Source organism: Artemia sp. Qi Xiang Cuo, chromosome 19 (genome assembly GCF_049724085.1).
Source record: "Artemia sp. Qi Xiang Cuo chromosome 19, ASM4972408v1, whole genome shotgun sequence".
Classification (NCBI taxonomy): Eukaryota; Metazoa; Arthropoda; class Branchiopoda; order Anostraca; family Artemiidae; genus Artemia; species Artemia sp. Qi Xiang Cuo.
Window position 1 is genome coordinate 56,320,473 of NC_142812.1, and position 20,734 is coordinate 56,341,206.

General features: G+C 36.8%; 1 protein-coding gene across 2 annotated transcripts in view; it reads left to right on the top strand.

Moving 5' to 3' along the window:
* The first annotated feature begins 1,338 nt into the window (after nt 1-1,338).
* Fen1 (Flap structure-specific endonuclease 1) overlaps nt 1,339-20,734 on the top strand; it is a 62,196-nt gene continuing 42,800 nt past the window's right edge. For both annotated transcript variants that reach the window (XM_089105656.1, XM_089105655.1), the window contains exons 1-2: nt 1,339-1,450; nt 15,011-15,113. In XM_089105656.1, the coding sequence (XP_088961782.1) occupies nt 1,369-1,450; nt 15,011-15,113 (185 nt within the window). In that variant the 5' untranslated portion in view covers nt 1,339-1,368. The remainder of the gene's footprint in view (nt 1,451-15,010; nt 15,114-20,734) is intronic.

Genomic DNA, 20,734 nt, shown 5'->3' on the forward strand with positions numbered 1-20,734 from the left:
CATCTCTACCTTACCTTGGACTGCCGATCGCTTCAGATCTTTGGTTTACTCGTGAAGCACTGGTTGAGCATTTTTCAGAAAAGGCACGCAAAGCATACGGACTACTTCTACCCTGCAAACGTATGTATAACCGCCATATACTCGGAAGGCTTTATTCCTTGTTCGTTATCCCGCATGTTCTGTCACTCTCGCCGTTTTGGTCTTTTTTCACCGAATCAGATAAGCACTCAGTCCGTCGGGTTTACTATAAGTATGCAAAATATCTGTTAAGTGTTACGCCATGGGAGGGAAATTCAAGAGTTTCGAAAAATTACAGCGTTGCGGACCCGACTACTGCAGCTACTGAGCGAATCGTCCAATTTCGGCGTTCGCTCAATCCTGATCATGATATGTACCGAGCTATCGTAGGCTAGTTTGATTACGAGTTTAGTATGTTGTATATAGATTGTTATTGAAGTCTTGTTGTTTCTCTTATTGCGTTTTCTTTTTCTCTTTTTTTTTCTTTTTTTCATTACTCCGTTGTGTAACCTTGTGTTATTTATGATGGGAAATAAAAACCATTCATTCATTCATTTCTGATTATAGTAGCTTCATATATCAGCTCATGGGTGCTCTTTCAATGCAATCAAAAACTAACAGGATATTTTTACCTAAATTGCCCCTATTAAGTTCTTTACCTAGTGTTTTCTGTAATTATACACACTTTCTTGTGTATTACTAACTGCACTACTGTAAGAACGAAGCGACAATAGTAAACGAAACTCTAGAAAAGGAATTTCGATATCAATCAGTATATCATCGGCTTATTATGCTGATTCCAAATACAATTAGGCTTAATTTTACCCATAAAAGGCTAAGAAACTGTGAAAATTTGCCTAAAAGAGGGTGGAAATACCCACTAAAAGTCAAAGAATTTAAATTAAAATCAAATAATTAGATTCGGCGTATCAGAGAACCTTAGTGTAGAGGTAGGTATCAAGCCCCTATATGCCAAAGTGTTGAATTTCGTATTATTTGCCAGAAGAAAAATCATGGATGTATGTTAATTTGTTTTTTCCCCAGAGGCGATCGTATCGAATCAACGGCCCTAGACAGGTCCTAGAACATCGGGAGAGGGCTCATTTGAACGGGAATTAAAATTTCTAGCGTACCTTTTATTTGAAGAAAAAGGTTGATTTCTTATATATATAAAAACTCTCACACAGAGAAAGATTGAGGCTATACTTAAAGCACTTTTTTTAATCTGGTTCGCACCAGAAGCACTCCTAACCCGAAATTGAATAAATTTTATTAGCCACGCTGTTGGCATTTTTGCTCGGTGCAACATTAGCATAAATTTGGCGAGAGTTTTAAATTAATTTTGCCGCCATGGGAATTCTGGGGCTTGCAAAGTTAATAGCAGACGCTGCTCCTGCTGCAATTAAAGAGAATGAAATTAAAAATTATTTTGGTAATGTTTTCTTTAGTGAAATAGTGTTTTAGATTTCGTGTTTTGGGTAGCCTATATAATTAGTACTATAAAGGTACCAAGGTCTGAGAGGGGCAGTCCCCCCCCCACTGCTCCATAACAAATTACATCCCTGTTTAAGGTTCTATTGCTATATTTAAAGTAGGCCTATTTGAGCTAATTAAATAAAATTCCTGGAATCTGGGCCAAAGTTCTGTCTTGGGTCTTAACAAGCTACTTGCCTATATCTACTTTTTCCTTATTTCTAAGGCTTAGAAAATTGCAAAATGACTGCTTTAGCCTTAGCTACCTATCTAAACTCTGAAAAAAATTTAGGTTATGTTAAGTTTTAGTTTTCAATCTCTTTTTTTATTAGGCTTGCATAAGTTTTTGAAAGTAGGCTATAAATCCTGTTATTTCAATAGAATTTTAAGAAAATTAGGATTTGTAAACTAATACTGTTAGCCTATAGATATCCTACCATATATTTGAACTGCTAGTCTTTGTTACAAATACTATTACTGACAACTAGCCTAACTGCAGCACTTGAATTATGCAGGCTTATCTTAGTTTTAACAAGATTTTTGCAGAAACTAAATTTCAGCTGGGGGGGGAATGAGATCTGGGGAAGCCAATTTGGGTCTGGAGGGGGCAGTTTCCCCCTTCCCTAGCCATATAACAAATTATGCCCCTGCTGCAGCACCAAGTCACCAATGGCCAACACAGCTTTGCATTTTACTTGTCAATCCAATCCCAATCTAGTGAAAGCCTCTCTGTTTACACCCCCCCCCTGATGGATTTTTCATCAGGTAAGGCTTCAATGATAATTTTATCCAAAATTCTAGTTAAAGAAAGGTCACACTAGATTTTACTACAAATTAAGGAGTGTCTTACCAAACCTATGCACCAGCTGACTAAGGTAACTACAAGCTGCTGCATAATGCTCCTCACAACAATTGTCATTCAAATTTAGTCAAGGCTTGTTGGTCCAGTAGCCTCAACTTCATTATGATATTCAATAGGGCACTTCACAAGTATATAGGAATTTTTTTTTTTTTAGTTTGTTTATGCATACCCATTGATATGATCAGGTTTCATGTGATAAACATTCCTGAAAAGTTTTACACTTACAAAACTAGTGCAAGTGGCCCCTCAAAGCACACAAAGTTTGAAAATATCATGTTTTTTGTCATATTTTTGTTAAATTGCAGACTAAAAGCAGTTGAAACATTGTACTTAGTCAAAACAATTAGGTTAGCAATACTAACATAAGTTAAAGATAACTGGGTCACATCAATTGGCCTGTGTACTACTTTCCAAGCAGCATTTATGTCAAATATAGAACACCATATCCTACAAAGTGTAATTCTTGCATTCCACAGTTTGTATACACTCTACACTACCATAACATTTATAACAGTTGTTATTGTCTATGTCTACAGAGCTGCAGTGCAGAGTCACTGGTCACCTACAAGAGAATAATATTTCTTCAGTGGTTCAGCAACTGTCTGATGATGGTATTTGACAAGCTGGATTATAAGCTGGTGCTGGGTTTCATTATGTGTTAATGACTGATTGAAGTTGCTTGCTAACTTTGCTGCCCTTTCCGCACAATCATTCACTACTTGTAATGCAGAAACCTTCAGTTTTGCTGTTGTATACCCAGCACATTCATGCCATATTCCTGGGTCAGTTCAGTAAATGATGTATCAATACTGAGTGCTGTGAAAAGATTCTTAGACCTTTCAGTAGCAAAATCTGCCAGTGATGGGTTTTGAAATGAGCTAATTGTTTTTGTATCAACTTGCCTCAAATTATGTTTGTTCATTGGTTTTGCCAATGCCATAGTAAGTTGTTTCTTTTCTTCATTGTTCACATGATCTGAAAACAATGCCATGGAGACTAAATCTTTGCTGAGGTACCAAAGGTGACCCTTGATCTTCTTTAGTACAATTTGTGCCACCTGATAGTCAACTGCATAGTAAGACTCCAATATCTGAAGCAGACACAGAGCATTAAGTGGGGCATCATAACTGCTAGGAGCAGAGAACCATGATTTGGCATAAATTGTGACAGTGAACAGGACAATACATCACATAGAATCAAGTTCTTTTGGTGTTAGCTTAAACTGTTCTCAAAATCAGTATATCTTTAGGCAATAAATACCTTGAGCCATCCATCTGGCCTGATGGTAAGCACCTGGGGGACTAATGTGAGTATGTTCTTGTTCAGGATTCTCATCAAGAACCACCAAGCATAGCTTCAAGAACTCCAGGTAATCAATGCATGGAAGACTATCTTGACATAACTGATGGTGCAGGAAGGTGACAATTTCTTGCTTCTTCATATGCAGCCAGTCTTTTTCAGGTTCTGTTAGATAACCATTACTACCTGTGTCTCTGTCAAGAGCAGCAACACTGCTTTGGTCAATGAGTTTCCACTGCTCTTTAAATCTACTGAAGATACCAATCTGAGGACCAGAGGATAGAAAGAACATATTGAGAACAGCAGCAGATACTATTTCAAGGATGTGATGCCTGCAGGCCAAGGAAAGGAGACACTTGTTGAAAGCTTGTTGGATGACTGTGATGGCTCCTGAATTGACACCTGTATTTGAACTAGTTGTGTCACAGCACAACCCAGCAAGCCATTTTGGGACTTCTTTCCATTCCTGCAAAGCCTCAATTACTGCTTTACTCATCAGTTTACCTGAACCTGCTGGTGGTTCAGGAATACTGAGAAGCTTCTCAATGTTTACACCTGAAACCACTAATGGCAAGCAATCAACAAAACTAGCATCTTTGTCTGGTAGCAATTTGCTGCCAAAGTGTGCCACCAATGGTGTTGCTAGCAGAAAGAGTGCTTTCTGTTGTTGTGCAGTTGACTGACAAACTTTTTTTTTCTTGCTCTATAGATTGAGCTAGTGGACATAACAATGTTCTCAATGTCAATGCCAGTGGCTTTCAGAGCTGGAGCAACTACATGCATAGCTTCTCTTGGTGTTGTTCTGGTATGATCAAAGCTAGCTGTAAACATTGGGTCATCAACCAGGTAACACTTATTTATTATAAGAGAACGTGTTTGTGGTGGAATGGTTTCATTCATGACAGTTTCTGAGTTCAGCTGTGCCTATAAGCCAGATAACTTCAATAGCCTTGGTCTAGAATCTTGCTCATCATTTGATGATTCAGTCTCAGAGTTACAAAGCTGGCTGTATTCTTCTACTGATGTTGAACATAACATCACTGATGTATCCCAATCCACTTTTGCCTTTTCTCTGTGTCTTTCTTCATCCTGGAGCCTCTTTTGTCTTTTCCCGTGACGAATTTTGAATTCTAAATCCTCTTCACCCATAAACATCTGTCTGTCACTTCTCTGGTCTTGCAAGAAACACAAGTCTTCTGGAATTTTTATAAGTTGATTACAATCAGCATGTCCAATATCAAATAGCTTTTCCAACTGGGCACAAAATTCTTGTTCCACTTCTTATTGTCTGTTACTTTGGCATGACTTGTTCTTAGCAATCCCTGAATGTTTTTCATACAGTGCTTTCAATTTTACCGCAGCATTTGGCTTTTGTGTTGTTCAAAGACTGGCTAAAGCCCACAGTTCCAAAACTTCATTTATAGTATGTGAACAGCTATCAGATAGGGTGCATTTGCTAGTTCTCAGGTCAAAAAATAGTCGGCATAACACCTGACCATTTGATGGTAGCTGGTACTTGCAAGTTGTGGCATCAAGTACTGACAGCAACAGGCCTTTCAGCCATACTTCTGTACTAGACCTTGTTGTAACCTTCTTTTTCTCCATCAGTTCAGAAACTGCCAAACACTTTTCTAGTCATCAGTGCTATAAAGAAATAACAAACTCAGAAATACTAATATACAGTGTAGTCTGAATTAAAGATGGCAGATATCATCAACATAGAGTTAAATATAAACATCATAGAGAACATGTAAACATCAAGTAAGTAATAAGACTGCATATAAGGTTGATTATGCTACAAGGATTGGCCATTAATATCATGCAAACTAGTATAGAAAAACAATAATTACTAACATCACATATAGCAAAATAAGTTGAAAATTTGGATGCTTTGAGGGGTCACTTAATGATTTCCTATCAATACGAAAATTTGCACACTGCATACAAACACCTAACCTCACATTTTAAACACCTATGCCAGGTGATTTGAAAAAAAAATCTTTTTGAAACACCCTTTTCAATGATTTGGACAGCCTGCTCCTTTGGTTTATACCCCATCCTTTGTAGCTGAATAAATACATTCTATACTGTTCCATTTTTTAGCTGAGTTCCTTTTAATTTATGCTTTATTGTTTGTTGATATTTGTGTTTCTTTTAAGTCTGATTTGTTCCTAATCCTAAATCATAACATTAATCTATGATGATTATAACTATGTTAATTTCTGAGTTTCTGCTATTCTTTAATTTTTCCAAAATTCTAGTATGGTAAAGCATCAAAAAGAAGAAATTTAAAGCTGTTGCTAAATTTATATCCTCAGGTTTCTAAGAAGATCAGTAACATTAGATATCCTCATGATCACACATCAATGAAAAGGAAACTGCTTGATAAGATGTTATTTCAAGGCATTGGTGATACAGAACAGGATGAGAATGATGATGGGATTTGACATCAAGTAGATCTATGTCTTCCTTCCTGGTTATAATTGGATAAACAAGCCAAAAGATGCAACCAAGTGTAGAACACTTTTAATTTATAAGATTACTTTTGTAATAACAATAATGCAAGCCAAAAACAATTTAGAAACCCCTAGTAGGTCTAGAAGCTGGTCTTGCAAGATAAAAGATATGTTTTCAATTACTAATCCTTTTCTAAATAAGGATCTGCATCTTTTGCTTCCTATTCAATTAGTGCCTTCTAGAAAATGCATTTGACTCAGCTGTTTTGTACTAAAGATTTGGGAAGAAAAGTTCTGCTGTTGTCACCAATAAGTATAGCAGTAGTTTATACTCTTGGGAACTAATCCAGAAGAAATAATAGCAAGTAATGCTTGAGTCATGGAGGCCATTATTTATGGAACATCACAAATTGTAATACTTGGTTTTGCTGATGCATCATGACATGACAGTATAGTCCAACAAGGTGTTTAAATAGAATTTAGTCACCTTAAAGTGGTTGCACTCAAAGAAACCCTGAAATGTTGCTTTAACTGTCAGTCACTTGAACATTTGGCATGCAGTTGTTCTAAGCTGCTCCTGTTGTGGGGGACAACAAAAATTGACATAGGAATCCCCATGCCAGTTGGCATCTGTAAAATATGCACTATGTCCAAGTTGCAAGAATTCTATAGCCTTTCTCATCTATAGCCTTTCCTGTTAGGTCAGGCCTTTCTATAGCCTTTCTCATCTATATAGCCTTTCAATTCTATAGCCTTTCTCATCTATAGCCTTTCCTGTTAGGTCATTAAAAAAGCTATGAATATAGACCACAGCCAACTCAAAAATGAAAAACCTAAGTGCCTCCTGTCAAGACATCTATGGGCAAAATACTGGCAAAAATATAGTGCCTAAGCTTATTTCGTTCCATTTACAACATGATGTGTGTACAAGAGCACATGCTAATCAAAGACAAAATAGCCTTGTTTTAGACATTTCCACATAGATTACCATATATGCAAAACTGAATGCCAGTTTTCCTATGGTAGACCCAGTTGTGGAACTGCAATATGGCTGATAATACTATCCAGGATCTCTTGTACTTCTGGTCAAATTCATGAGTGGGTTGTTGCCTGTGTCACATTATATCTTGAGGACAAATTATTTCAAGATCTTTTTATCACTTATCTGTCTGCTAAGTATTGATCCTTTTTTGGCTTTGATAGTGTGAATGAAACTGCAATTTTCTGTCCTTATATTGAATCGTGATCTGTTTAGTTCCAAGTCTTTCCAGGCCTTACCTGCTGTAGCTTACCAGAATATCCTTGTTGGGAATCAAGGGAGGTTTGGTAAGAACTGAATATATTTGCTAGGATAATGTTGGTATCAGCTTCTATGACAATTTTTGAAGTCTGTATTCAGGTAAGTTGACTCTGATTCCTGGTTTCTAAACAGTCTCTGGTGTACTGTCAATAAATTTGATCAAGTATTCATTGTTTCCCTAGCTCTCAGTTGAAACAGTTTCAATTTTTGTTGACATACCTGTTTTTGCAAACATTTGCAAAATGGGTTTCAACATTTGGGACACATCATCTGTTTTACTGGACATTAGTATTCATATGAAAATATATTGAAACAGAAGTAACTGTAGTGTTTGATATTATATTATGATTGCTTTGCTTGTGCTTTAGTATTTATTATTGCTTGTGCTGTGCTTGTGCTTATTTTGCTTTTTGTTGTAGGAGCCTGGGTTTAATGAACTCATTACTCAAGATTGTTGCATGGTTTCAGAAGTAGGATTTGGCATTATAATCTAATACTATTATGAAAGTCCAACAGCCATCCATCATCTGGAATGCCACCTCCTTAGCTGACAAATGGAATTGGTTTGAAAAACATGCTTGGCTGATGCTTATAGGACCACTAGCAGAAAAAACTGAAAAATCACAGTGTGCCTACCTTCTCATTTGAATGGGAGAAAAGGGCAGAGATATTTTCAATACTTTTGAATTATAAAAGGATGACATCAATAAAGTTGAACCCCTTATCAAATACTTTAAAGATTATGCAAGCCCAAAGAAGATCACTGTGTTTGCAAGATACATCTTTCAAAAGAGGGACCAGCTAGAAAACGAAAGTATTGAAAGATACATTACAGAACTAAAAACATTTGCAAACCTGTGTCTGTGCTCAGAACAAGACAAAATGATTAAAGACCAAATTGTCTGTGGAATTGGATAATACTATATATATATATATATATATATATATATATATATATATATATATATATATATATATATATATATATATATATATATATATCATGCTCCACTAATCATGCATGTCAAGCAAAAGGGAAAATCTGTACCCAATGCAGAAAGCCAAACCACTTTGCAGGGGTCTATCATAGTAACAAAATTTTGAGTACCATTGATGAAGAAACAGAGTTGCTTGGAGCTGCAGTTTATGATGAAGATACAGTTTTCCTGTATGCTGTTGGACAAGATAGTGGCAAAGATGAAGCCCTTGTTCCATTGACCTTAAACAACCAGCTCTCAATCAACATCAAAACTGACACAGGAGCTCAAGCCAATGTTATTCTCAAGAATATTTTTGAAAAGCTGGACCCAAGACTGAATCTACAACAAACAGCTAACCAGCTACTATGGAGCTAGGATCTGTGTCATTGGCACTTGTGATCTTACCTGCAGCCACAAACAGTATCTTAGGGCAGCTCACAAATTCTATGTGGTGGATTCAGATTCAACTCCAATCATGGGGTATTGATCAAGTATAGATTTGAACCTCATCAAATTGGTACTAAATGTCAACTCTGAAGAAACAAGTGTAGTTGATGAGTACAAAAGCATCTTTGAAGTTATTGGCCAACTGGAGGGCAAATGCAACATCCATCTAAAAGATGGGTCCATACCTACTGTTTACCCATCTAGAAGGGTACCAGAGGTATTAAAAGACAAAGTCCAAAAAAAGTTTATCAGAATGGAAAGAGATGGAGTTATTGAAAAAGTCACCAAGCCCACAGAGTGAGTCAACTCAGTGGTTATGATCAAAAAGAAGAATGAAACTGTAAGACTGTGCATAGATCCAGTAGATCTCAACAAATACATGAAGCGCCCTTACTACCTCATACCTACCTTAGAAGATGTTATGGCCATGCTGCATGTGCAACCATGTTTTGCAAAATGAATGCTTGATCAGGGTATTGGTCATTAGTGCTCTCCAAAACTGCATCAGATGTGACAACCTTCAGCACTATATATGGGTGCTATTGATTCCTGAGAATGCCCTTTGCCCTGCTTTCAGCACAAGATGAGCTCCAGTGTTTTATGAAGGAAATATTGCAAGGGCTGGAAGGGGTAGCAATTATTATTGATGATATTCTTGTATATGGAGCAAGTAATGAAGAACATGATGAACTTCTAATGAGTCATCGACTGAGATTTTTTTGCCATGCAGCACTGGCCACTTAAATAAGAAAGTGGTCAGCATTTATACATTCATGTAGAAACGTACAGTTCTTCAGAGACACCAGAAGCATCATTACAACATGGCGTCTAGGCTGTTACTGTCAGTAAAGGTGGAGAAATCAGTTTATGTGCAGAAGGCTCCAGGCAGGAAACATAGCACAGCAAGAGTAATTGCCCAATCTGAGTCTCTGCAGTCTTACATAGTTGAGATAGAGGTTGGATGTGTCATCAGACAGAACAGAATACATCTCTCAAATCACCTTGGAAACAACTCTGAGGCAAAAGAAATTGGTGGTCAAACTGGGAGGGTTTTGACCCCATTTGCTACCCCCCAAAAAGGCTGTTCTGCTTCAGAAATCATCACCACCAGTAAATCAGCTCCACAGATCACCGCTCTGCTCTTTGCCACTAGAATGGTTGGGGACAGAGATCACCTCATCAGAATCCCCAGTTCAGCCATGTGAAGCAGCACCTGGTTCCCAAGCTGGTGCCAAAACACAGTCTGGAAGAGTGATCATCCCACCAAGGAGATTGAACCTATGATAGGTATGTGTAGTGGAAGTAGGCACTGTGTATGCTCAGAGTACACACCAGGGAAGTGAGACTAGTGCCTTTGAGTGTGAGAGTAGAATTAATTAGTGTATACCTGTTGTGTGTACCTAGAGTACACACTAGAGAAGCAAGCCTAGCGTCTTCTTGTGATGTATATAATTTTGTTATTGATACCTTGCTGGTATGGCAACAAAAATAAAAATGGCATACCCATGAATCATGTTGTTCAAAGTTAAAAGAAGGGATATGTAGTGTTTGATGCTATATTATGATTGCTTTGCTTGTGCTTTAGTATTCGTTATTGCTTGTGCTGTGTTTGCACTTATATTGTTTTGCGTTGTAGGAGCCTGGGTTTAATAGACTCGGTACTCGAGATTGTTGCAGTTACAGTTTGGCAGGTTGATTGTCTTTTTTAAAACCGTTTGCTTTCATATCACGAAATACTACAAATAGTCCCTCTAAAAACCACCCCTCTAACCACAGTCCCTGCTAAAAACCGCATTTCTCAATCTGCCAAGATGCAATGACGAGTCAGCTACTGATCCCGTGATAGACAGGGTGAATGCCTTGTCCTGCTCATATACAACACCCCAAGAATATCTTAATGAAATACTTCCTGCAATTTCTACTAATGATAAATTTAATATTTTCTGCCATAATGTTCAAGGAATTAAACACAAATGGGATGATATTCTTACATTCACTGCTGAAAAGAAAAATACTTTTGGTTTAGTTGGTTTAACTGAAACTTGGCTGTCTTCTCAAGATGACATGTTGCCATACTGTTTGCCCAGTTTTGAAGCCATACAGCTTCCACGGCGCGTAACAAAGTGCTACGGTGGCATTACATTATTTGTAAATTAATCTATCTCTTACAAGCGCCGCGATGACTTGGGATCAATTTTAAATGGTGTGGTCGAACGTAGTCGATCTGTCTACTCAATAGTCATTGAAATTCTTGGAAAGTCATCTCCAGAAGATTTTGTGTGCCTTTTTTTATAAGCCACCGCCATTTCCAAGTGACATTTTCTGTTCGTAAGTTGAGCAGCTTATGTCGGAGATTAATGAATGTGGTCGAGGCAAAAATACATGTCTTATGGGTGACTTTAACATCAACTTGCTTACGATTGACGGTGACGCCAACTCGCTTTAGTTCCTTGATGCAACTGTATCATCTGGTCTTCTCCCCACTGTATTCTTTCCCACACGGTATTGTTCAGCTAGAAATACTGCAACACTGATTGACAATCTATTCCTTTCCTTTAACCTTCACACATCTTTTACCTCGCATATTATAACATCTGATGTTTCCGATCACTACCCAGTCATTACAATGGTCCCAACAAGTGCAGACCGATCCACTAAGTCAGTGTCTAATCGTGTTTTCACGTATCGAAGTTTTTCCCAAAAAAACATTGATTACTTCACTGAAACCCTGAAATCGAATGATTAGTCTGCTGTAACTAATGCGTCTTCAGCAGATATGGCAGCAAATGCACTCACGAGCCGGCTTAAACATTTAACAGAACGGTGTTTTCCTCTACGAACAAGTCGGATCAAAAGGGTTGCCAAAACTCCTTGGATGACGAAAAGTCTCGTTCAGTCTACCAAACACAGAAATAGACTGTACCTGAAAGCTTGTAAATCTACAACTCCTGAAGCAAGAGAGACATGCAAAAAGTACAGAAATACATTAAACGGATTAATACGTAATTCAAAAAGGCGGTATTATGCGGAGAGAATAAATGAATGTTAGAGTAACTTGAGAAAAGTATGGGAGGTTGTTAATGAAATAATATGTCAAAAAAGGAAGAAGGTGGATATACCTAAAGAAATAATAAATATGCGTGGTGAGACAGTAGCAAGCGAATCTCGTGCTGATGCTTTTAATCAATTTTTCGTTAATCAGACATCTCTACATGCTTCTGGCCCATCTCCTGAACAAACCCACAGCAATATCAGGTCTTTTTCTAGCACCATGTACGAAAGAGGAATTACTAGTGATTATCAGTAAGCTGCCTAATGGCAAAACCCAAGACACCTTTGGGCTGTGCAACTATATCTTGAAGAGGGCCTCTGCAGGTCTTGTACCTCCACTTGCACACTTGGTCAACCCTTCACTAGCAACCGGAGTTTATCCTAATGTGTTCAAAACTGCCCAAGTCCTTCCCCTCTACAAAAAAGGAAACAGGAGTCTTATCTCTAATTATCGACCCATATCAATTCTACGGGTTATATCAAAAGTCCTTGAGCAAGTGGTTTATAACAGAGTATATAGATTCCTTGATGTCAAGCAGCTACTCTCTCCCCGTCAATACGGGTTTCGGCGTTATCATTCAACTTTGCATGCCTTAGTTGATTCGGTTGAATACATAATAAATAGCCAGGATGCTGGAGAAAAGGTACTAGTGATTTTTCTGGATTTCACTAAAGCTTTCGACACGGTATGCCATTCAATCCTCCTCACAAAATTACATTCATTTGGAATATATGGTGTTGCTCACGAGTGGTTTTCATTGTACCTGACTGATCGTAAGCAGTGTGTAATTGTGGAGGGTAGTGTGTTGCCAGAATTACCGGTAAAATCGGGCATACTTCAGGGGTCGGTACTTGGACCGTTCTTGTTTATTTTGAATATCAATGACCTGATAACATGTCTTACTACAAATGCACACCCAATACTATTCGCTGACGACTCAAATTTCTTCATTGCTGCTGAATCATCCGAGTCTGCTGCAAAAAAGGCCCAAAAAACACTTGACGAAATATCTGACTGGTGTTTTCGTAACAAAATGCAGGTAAATGCTATAACAAGCTGCATCATATTCTTCACTTCTGCTCCTACAAACTCCTCATTGTCTCAAAATGTCTCACTGTCAATCAATGGAAATCCCATTCCTCAGGCCACAGTCACAAAGTTCCTTGGCGTATTTGTAGATTCCTCTCTTTCGTTCAAACATCACATATCCCAGCTGTCTTCAACAGTCTCACGGCAAATATCAATGTTACATAGAGCTAGCCTGTTTCTAAGTGCTGACATGATGAAAATAATCAATGGAAATCCCATTCCTCAGACCACAGTCACAAAGTTCCTTGGCGTATTTGTAGATTCCTCTCTTTCGTTCAAACATCACATATCCCAGCTGTCTTCAACAGTCTCACAGCAAATATCAATGTTACATAGAGCTAGCCTGTTTCTAAGTGCTGACATGATGAAAATGCTTTATAATGCTTTTGTCTTCCCCTACTTGAACTATTGCTGTTCTGTCTGGGGCAATACATTCAAATCTCATCTAAAATCATTAAAGAGATCACAAAACCATGCAGTTAAGGCCACATATTGCCTCCCCAGGCTATATCCCTCAACAGACCTATACAGAGACACTGGAACAATAGATATAACAGAGATAATCAACGTTAGTAATCTGCGTTTAGCACACTCGGTAATATCGAATAGAATTCCTCAAGGTCTTTCCAGGTACTTCGAACTTTGTAGCACAATTCATCAAGGAAGAGCTCTCCACTGCAACAAGTACAATTTTATGCTACCGAGAAGAAGGCTTACAAGGTCTCAACACTCTCCAGTTTAAAGAAGTATTTCTGTATGCAACTGAATTAATTAATCTATTAAATCCATAAAATCATTTGCGACACTCCAAAAACGATACTTCTCTTACACAATATTGGATACTGCATGAGTTTAAGTCTCAATTTTTCGTTTGTATCTTATCCTCTCACGGTCCTTCTTTGACTCCACCTCGTCTCAATTCTTCCTTTCTAATTCTTTATCACTCTCTTATGTTATCAGCTCTTCTCTTTTCATTTCAGAGTGTGATATAAATTTGTTTACCAATATCGGGTATGACTTGTACAAGCATTGCTCTGAGTCGAAATGTCCATGTTAATTGTTTCGTTTGTTCATTTATTTAAAAATAAAAAGTTGATTGTTTGACTGATATAGCTTCAACTTCTTGGTGTATAGCACAGTACCTGCTTCTTAGGCATGGACCTCTACTATGGTTTCAATCACCCAACTTATTTTGATGGCTCTTGCCATTGCAAGTGATCCACCTTCACTCAACAATCCTTCTCTTATCCTATCACTCTATACACCCAAAATTAATCTGTCTCTCACCACTTTATCCAAGATTTCTCCAAAACTACAATCAGAGGCTAGTAACTTTAAAGATGAAACATGCGACTTAATTGTGTTTCCTACTTTCTGATTTCTTTTAGGAAAAATAAATCAGGAAAATATGCTCGTGAAGTTGCTTCTGTGATGTTTTGAAATTGCCTGATGACCAGTCAATTTTGGGAATGGGTTTACTGTTCATTCTGACCCCTCTGACATATTCTATATTCAGAGCCAATATTTAAATTCAATGATTTAATGGAGAATCAGCACCTAGAATTAAAAGCATATAAGCTACAAGCAAGCAAAGCAGTCTATTTCAATGACAGGTTATAGTTAAAAGTGCACTTTTAAAATTACCATTGGCGAAAACCTATAGCCAAAAGTTTGTAGTTCCCTGTTTAAAAAAAAAAAAAAAAAACTAGGAAAATCACATGTTTGCATGTCACTGATTTGTCTCCCTTCCTTTCTTCCAGAAGGCAATGAATTGAACCAGTATTCTTGAATTTTTCAGTTTGATTTTACTGACAGTTAGCTGTTTCAAATTCAACTTATTCTGAGAAAAGCATTTGTATTCAAGTAAGCTTATAGCTGGCCAGAGGTTATGTCTAGGGAATATAGGAACTAATCAATACCACACTATTGGTTTTAAGGATATAAGTCATCCTAATGAATTTCAGTTTTGCATTTTGTTTCAGCTTTTGATCTCCTTCAGCTGAAATAAAAAAGCCAATGTTTATCCTATTTTAGGTAGAAAAGTTGCTGTTGATGCATCAATGAGCATTTACCAGTTTTTGATAGCAGTTAGACAAGAAGGTAATCAATTAACTTCAGCTGATGGAGAAGTTACAAGGTTGGTCAAATTTCCTTCAAAATTGACCTGTGTTTTGATTCCAAGTGTATGTTTTGACTTCGAAAGTCAAAACATACACTTAACACTTAAACAAAATATAAAATCAATAAATGGCTAGGTTAGGTTAGATACAGCCTATATAGGGGGGGAGGGGCTGAAATTCATTTCCGATAGAAATGCTTACTATATTCGTAATCAGCATTTAAAAAAAAGCATCGAATAGTGTATTCACTTTATTCCTAACTCAATAATATGATTTGGTAGATATTTACCAAAATTTCCTTCAAAATTGACCTGTGTTTTGATTCCAAGTGTATGTTTTGACTTAGAAAGCAGATAAAATCAATAAATACTGGTTTTCTTACTTAAAACAGTATGTTGTTCTTCACTCTTTGTTAATCTTTAAAACATTTTTGAAAGAACTGCTTTCCAAGAAAAGTCAGTCGAAACAGTTCATGGTAACGAACTGTAAGTAAGGAGCAACCCGGCTCAATGGTAACCGAAACTCTAGAAAACGGGTTTTTGATACCAATAGATACATCAAAAGAATCAGATTTCAATGCTGAATTCAAATATATAACTTTCATCAAGTTTAATCCTACCCATCAAAAGTTACGCGCCTGAGAAAATTTGGCTGATATTCGAAAAAAGGGTGAAAGACCCCCCTAAAAGTTGTAGAACCTTAATGAAAATCACACCATAATTTTCAGCGTATCAGAGAACCCTACTGTAGAGGTTTCAAGCACCTATCTACAAAAATATGGAATTTTGCCTTTTTTGCCAGAAGAAAGATCATGGATGCATGGTTATTTGTTTTTTTGTTTTTTATTTTATTTATTTTTTTCCCAGGGGTGATTGTATCGACCCAGTGGTCCTAGAATATCGTGGGAGGACTCATTGAAACGGAAACTAAAAGTTCTAGTGCCCTTTTTAAGTGACTAAAAAATGGAGGGCAACTCCATTTTTTCCCAATCCCATGCTCATTTTTTCCCCAAAGTCACCTGATCAAAATTTTGAGATAGCCATTTTGTTCAGCATGGTTGAAATTATGATAACTATGTCCTTTAGGATGACTTAAAGTCCCCAGGGGGAGGGCTGAAAGTTATGAACTTTACCCAATGTTGGAAGTATACAGACGTTTTCAGGGGGGATTTTTTCTGGTAGTAGGGGGGTGGGTTGTTTTTCGGGTTATGTGGGAAGATCTTTCCATGAAGGAAGTTTTTATGGGGGAAGGGACATTGCTATGAAGGGGGAGCCGGATTTCCCAGCATTATTTAAAAAAAAAGATCAGAAATTAAATATAAAAAAAAAGTTTTCCAACTGAAAATAAGGAGTAACATCAAAACTTAAAACGAACAGAAAATATTACGTGTATGATTGGGTTCACCTCCTAGTCAATGCCTCGCTTTTTAAGCCAAAGATTTTTTAGTACTTTCATAAGAGCTATTTATTCTAAATAACGGTCTTTGTGATTAAGGGGTCATTTTTAAAGAATTGGAACAAAATTCGAACTTTAGCTTAAAGAGCGAGGTATTGACTAAGGGGCGAGCCCCCTAATATACGTATTAAAAATATGTGAATACAGAAGGTCGTTACGTAAGTTAATTCGTAAGTTACGTATATTTATTTCTAATAAAAACGTTCGTAAATAAAATTAAACAAGTTTCGAGAAAGCCATTTAACCAAATAAAAGTAAAATTAACATGCAAATTTTGTTTTAATTATTCATGTACGGAGAGCCAAAATCAAAACCTGCATCAATTCAAAAACGTTCAAAATTAAATAAAAAAACAAGTTTTTTTTAACTGAAAGTTAGGAGCAACATTCAAACTTAAACAAACAGAAATTATTCTGTATATGAAAGGGACTGTCCCCTCCTCAACGCCTCGCTCTTTACTCTAAAGTTTGACTTTCTCACAACTCTCTTTTTTTTAAACAATAGAAATACTTATATTAATTACTTATAAAGTTATGTATGACGTCGAACTTAAAACAAGCAGCAATTACTGTTAATGCATAAATGAACTCTAAAATGAACAGAAACTAACATGAATAATCAAGTCAAAGTGAAAAGTAAAAAACATTACCATTAACAAATAAATGAAACCCAAAACGAACAGAAATTAAAATGAATACCTAAACTTAATACCAACGAAAATTAGCACAAAAAAGAGAGGGGTAACCCCCCCCCCCTCTCAAACGTCCTGAACGCAAGATTGTATTTTGTGCCTTACTTAAAACGGTACTTAACAGTACTTACAGTCGCCTATTGAGAGCGCTCTGGTGGCGATTGGAAGGTCGTGCGTCGGCCGAGCCTCATTACTTTTTGGATGTACCTTGTATATTGAACATTACATTCCTAATTTTTGTTAAATTATCAGTGACAGCATCAAAATAATGAAAAAGTTCATAGGAAAGAGAAAAAACAACTTTTCTTAGAATAAACCAATTTCTGAATTTCAATTTTGTTTCAGTTAAGTTATTTCAAAGGACTATATTTGTCAATACTTTTATTTTTACTCCAGCTTATTCAAAAGCACAAAAGACTAGATTTACAAATCAATACAACAATGTAAATCTCAACACTAATGATAATTTATTGCATATTATATAGAAAATCCTGGAAGTTCAAGGAGGTCAAAATGAAAAAAAATAAAAACTTCAGAATAAATTATGTTTCTGTAAGATAAATCTCATGAATCCTATTTAGAATTACATTTTGTTCTTTCAGAGGCAATGCTCCAGCATTGCTTGTAACATAAAACCATAGACCTGCCATACATTTTTATTATTATTTCTTTTTTTTCATTTTAACGTTTTGTATGGAATGGGTAGTGGTAGGTACTTTAGATGGGACTCATTTAATTGGAAATCAAAAGTTCTACTCCCCTTTTTAAGACTTAGAAGTGATTTGAGGGTAACCAGCCTCACCTCATGCCCTTTTATGCTAAACAGGTCCAAGGCAACACATAATACAATTTGTGTGATAATAAGCTTTATAATGGAAAAGGAGCGACGAATTTTTGATGTTAGGTATACAATTGGCTTGAAACTTTCAGGAATCATGTTCTGGGCTAAAAGGATCAAACATTTTGTTTGTTTTGCTTTTTCAAACAACAAAAGCACAAAGAACAATAGGGAAATCTTTCTGCAAGACAGTGGAGATAATTTGAATGAATATTTTGGCCCTGTGTCCAAGGGCCATCCTCAGCAAGACAAAATATATAAAAGAAAAAAGACTCACAACAACATGCGACCAATAGAACCAAAAATTAAAAAAAATTTCAAAGTAGTCTTAGCATCCTTACTTCAGCGAAGTTCAACCAGGACTGATAAAAAGAAAGGTAAAACAAGGCGATTCAATGAGATGATAGAAAGATAATTTAAAAACGTTCTTATTGCTAATTCAGCGTTTTTGGCAGCTAACCTCAAAGTCTTTTTGTGACTTGTGCTGTTTTAATGTCTATTGGTTTTTTAAAATATTTTGTAAGATTATTTTTAATTAAATTTGTGTATAAAGCATTTAGTGTATATTCCCCCAAGTCCCTATTTAAGGAAATATTATTATTAATCTTAAGTCTGATTTCAATTGATTCTCGGACTACATGCCTTATGCCTTGGTCATCATAGGCAGTGCGCTAGCGCTGCCTAAGTAAAGAACGATGTGGGCACAATGTGTTGTGTTTTGGTTCTCCATACCCGGGCACTTCGTATCGAAGGAGTTGTCGTAGAAACTTCGAAAAGGGCTCATTCGATTGGAAATTGGAGGGGCTAGTGCCCATTTTAATAGTCAAAAGTGATTGGAGGGCTACTAGCCCCCACGCCCATCATTCCCCCAAACACATCCAATCAAAATTTTGAGATAGCCATTTTGTTCAGCGTAGTTGATTTCCAGATAGAAAATATGTTTCGAGGAGGACACTCCCCCACAACCCTCAGGGCAAGGGTTTTAAGTTATAGCCCGGGGGCATATAAGGTTATTATAGAAGGCGTTGTCGTAAAAACTTAAAAAAATGCCCAGTCAATTGGAAATTCAAAGGGTTAGAAACCTTTTTAATGGTCTAAACTGATTGGAGGGCAACTAGCCCCCCCACGCCTCTCATTCCCCCAAATACATCCAACCAAAATTTTGAGATAGCCATTTTGTTCAGCTTAGTTGATTTCCAGACAGATAATATGTTTTTGAGGAGGACACTACCCCTCAACACTCCGAATAAGGGTTTTAAATTATGCCCTGTAAGCATTTACAGTTTTTAAAGAAGGTAATGTTGTAAAAGTCTTAATAAAAGCTCATTTGACTGGAAATTCAAAGAACTAGTGCCCTATTAAATAGTTGAAAGTGAATGAAAGGCAAATAGCCTCCCCCAAACCCACCATTCCCCCAAACACATCCAATAAAAATTTTGAGATAGCCATTTTGTTCAGAGTAGTTGATTTCCAGATAGAAAACATATTTTTCAGGAGGACACTCCCCCACAACCCTCAGGGCAAGAATTATAAGTTATTCCCTGGGGACTATAGGGTTTTTATTGAAATCTTTGTCGTAGAAACTTGAAAAGGGGCTCATTCGATTTGAAATTCAAAGGTACTTGTACCCTTTTCAATAGTCGAAAGTGATTTGAGAGCAACTAACCCCCCTCTCACGCCCACCTTTTACCTGAACACATCCAATAAAAATTTTTAGATAGCCATTTCGTTCGACGTAGTTGAAAATTATGGAAATTAGGTCTTACAGGATTACAAACCCTTCCCTCACAGCCTTCAGGGCAAGGGTATCAAGTTACTCCTTTGGGACAAGTAAAGTTTTTATTGAAAGCGTTGTCTTAGAGACATAAGAATGGCTCAGTCAACTCGAAACTGATAGGGCTCGGGCCTTTTTTAATAGATGTTAATGATTAGATAGTGACTAAGGCCCCTCTCACGCCCATCAGTTTCCCAAACACATCGAATTAAAATTTTGAGATATCAATTTTGTTCAACGTAGTTGAAAGTTCTGGAAACTGTTTCTTTTAGGATGATAAACCCCTCAGAGCCGTCAGTGCAAGGGTTGTAAGTTATGCCCTGGGGGCATATAAAGTTTTTATTGAAAGTGTTGTCGTAGAAACTTCCTGATTGGTTCCAGCTCTTCCTGATTCGCTTCTCTTTTTTAGACAACCTCCTTGTTCTCTTTTTCAGCCTTCTTTTTTGGCAATGTTTCTTCAAACTAAAAAAAAAATTCAAAGAAAATCATTTTTTCACGCGACCTCTTTTCCACACCACCCAGGAGGTAGAGGTCAACGCGTTTTTTCATAGAGATATCGCAATTAGCCACTAATCCTCTGATTAATTTTCATTAAAAATAATTATTGAAAATTTCAAGATGTTTTTAATGAAAATTAAATAAAACAAGTTCTTACTAAGCCGACATGAATGTATATTTAAATGTATATTTACTAAGCCGACATGAATGTATATTTATAGGCAGCGCACTAGCGCTGCCTAAGTAAAGAACGATGTTGGCACAATGTGTTTTTGTTTTTTTTTCTGCATACCCGGGCACTTCGTATCGAAGGAGTTGTCGTAGAAACTTCGAAAAGGGCTTATTCGATTGGAAATTGGAGTGGCTAGTACCCCTTTTAATA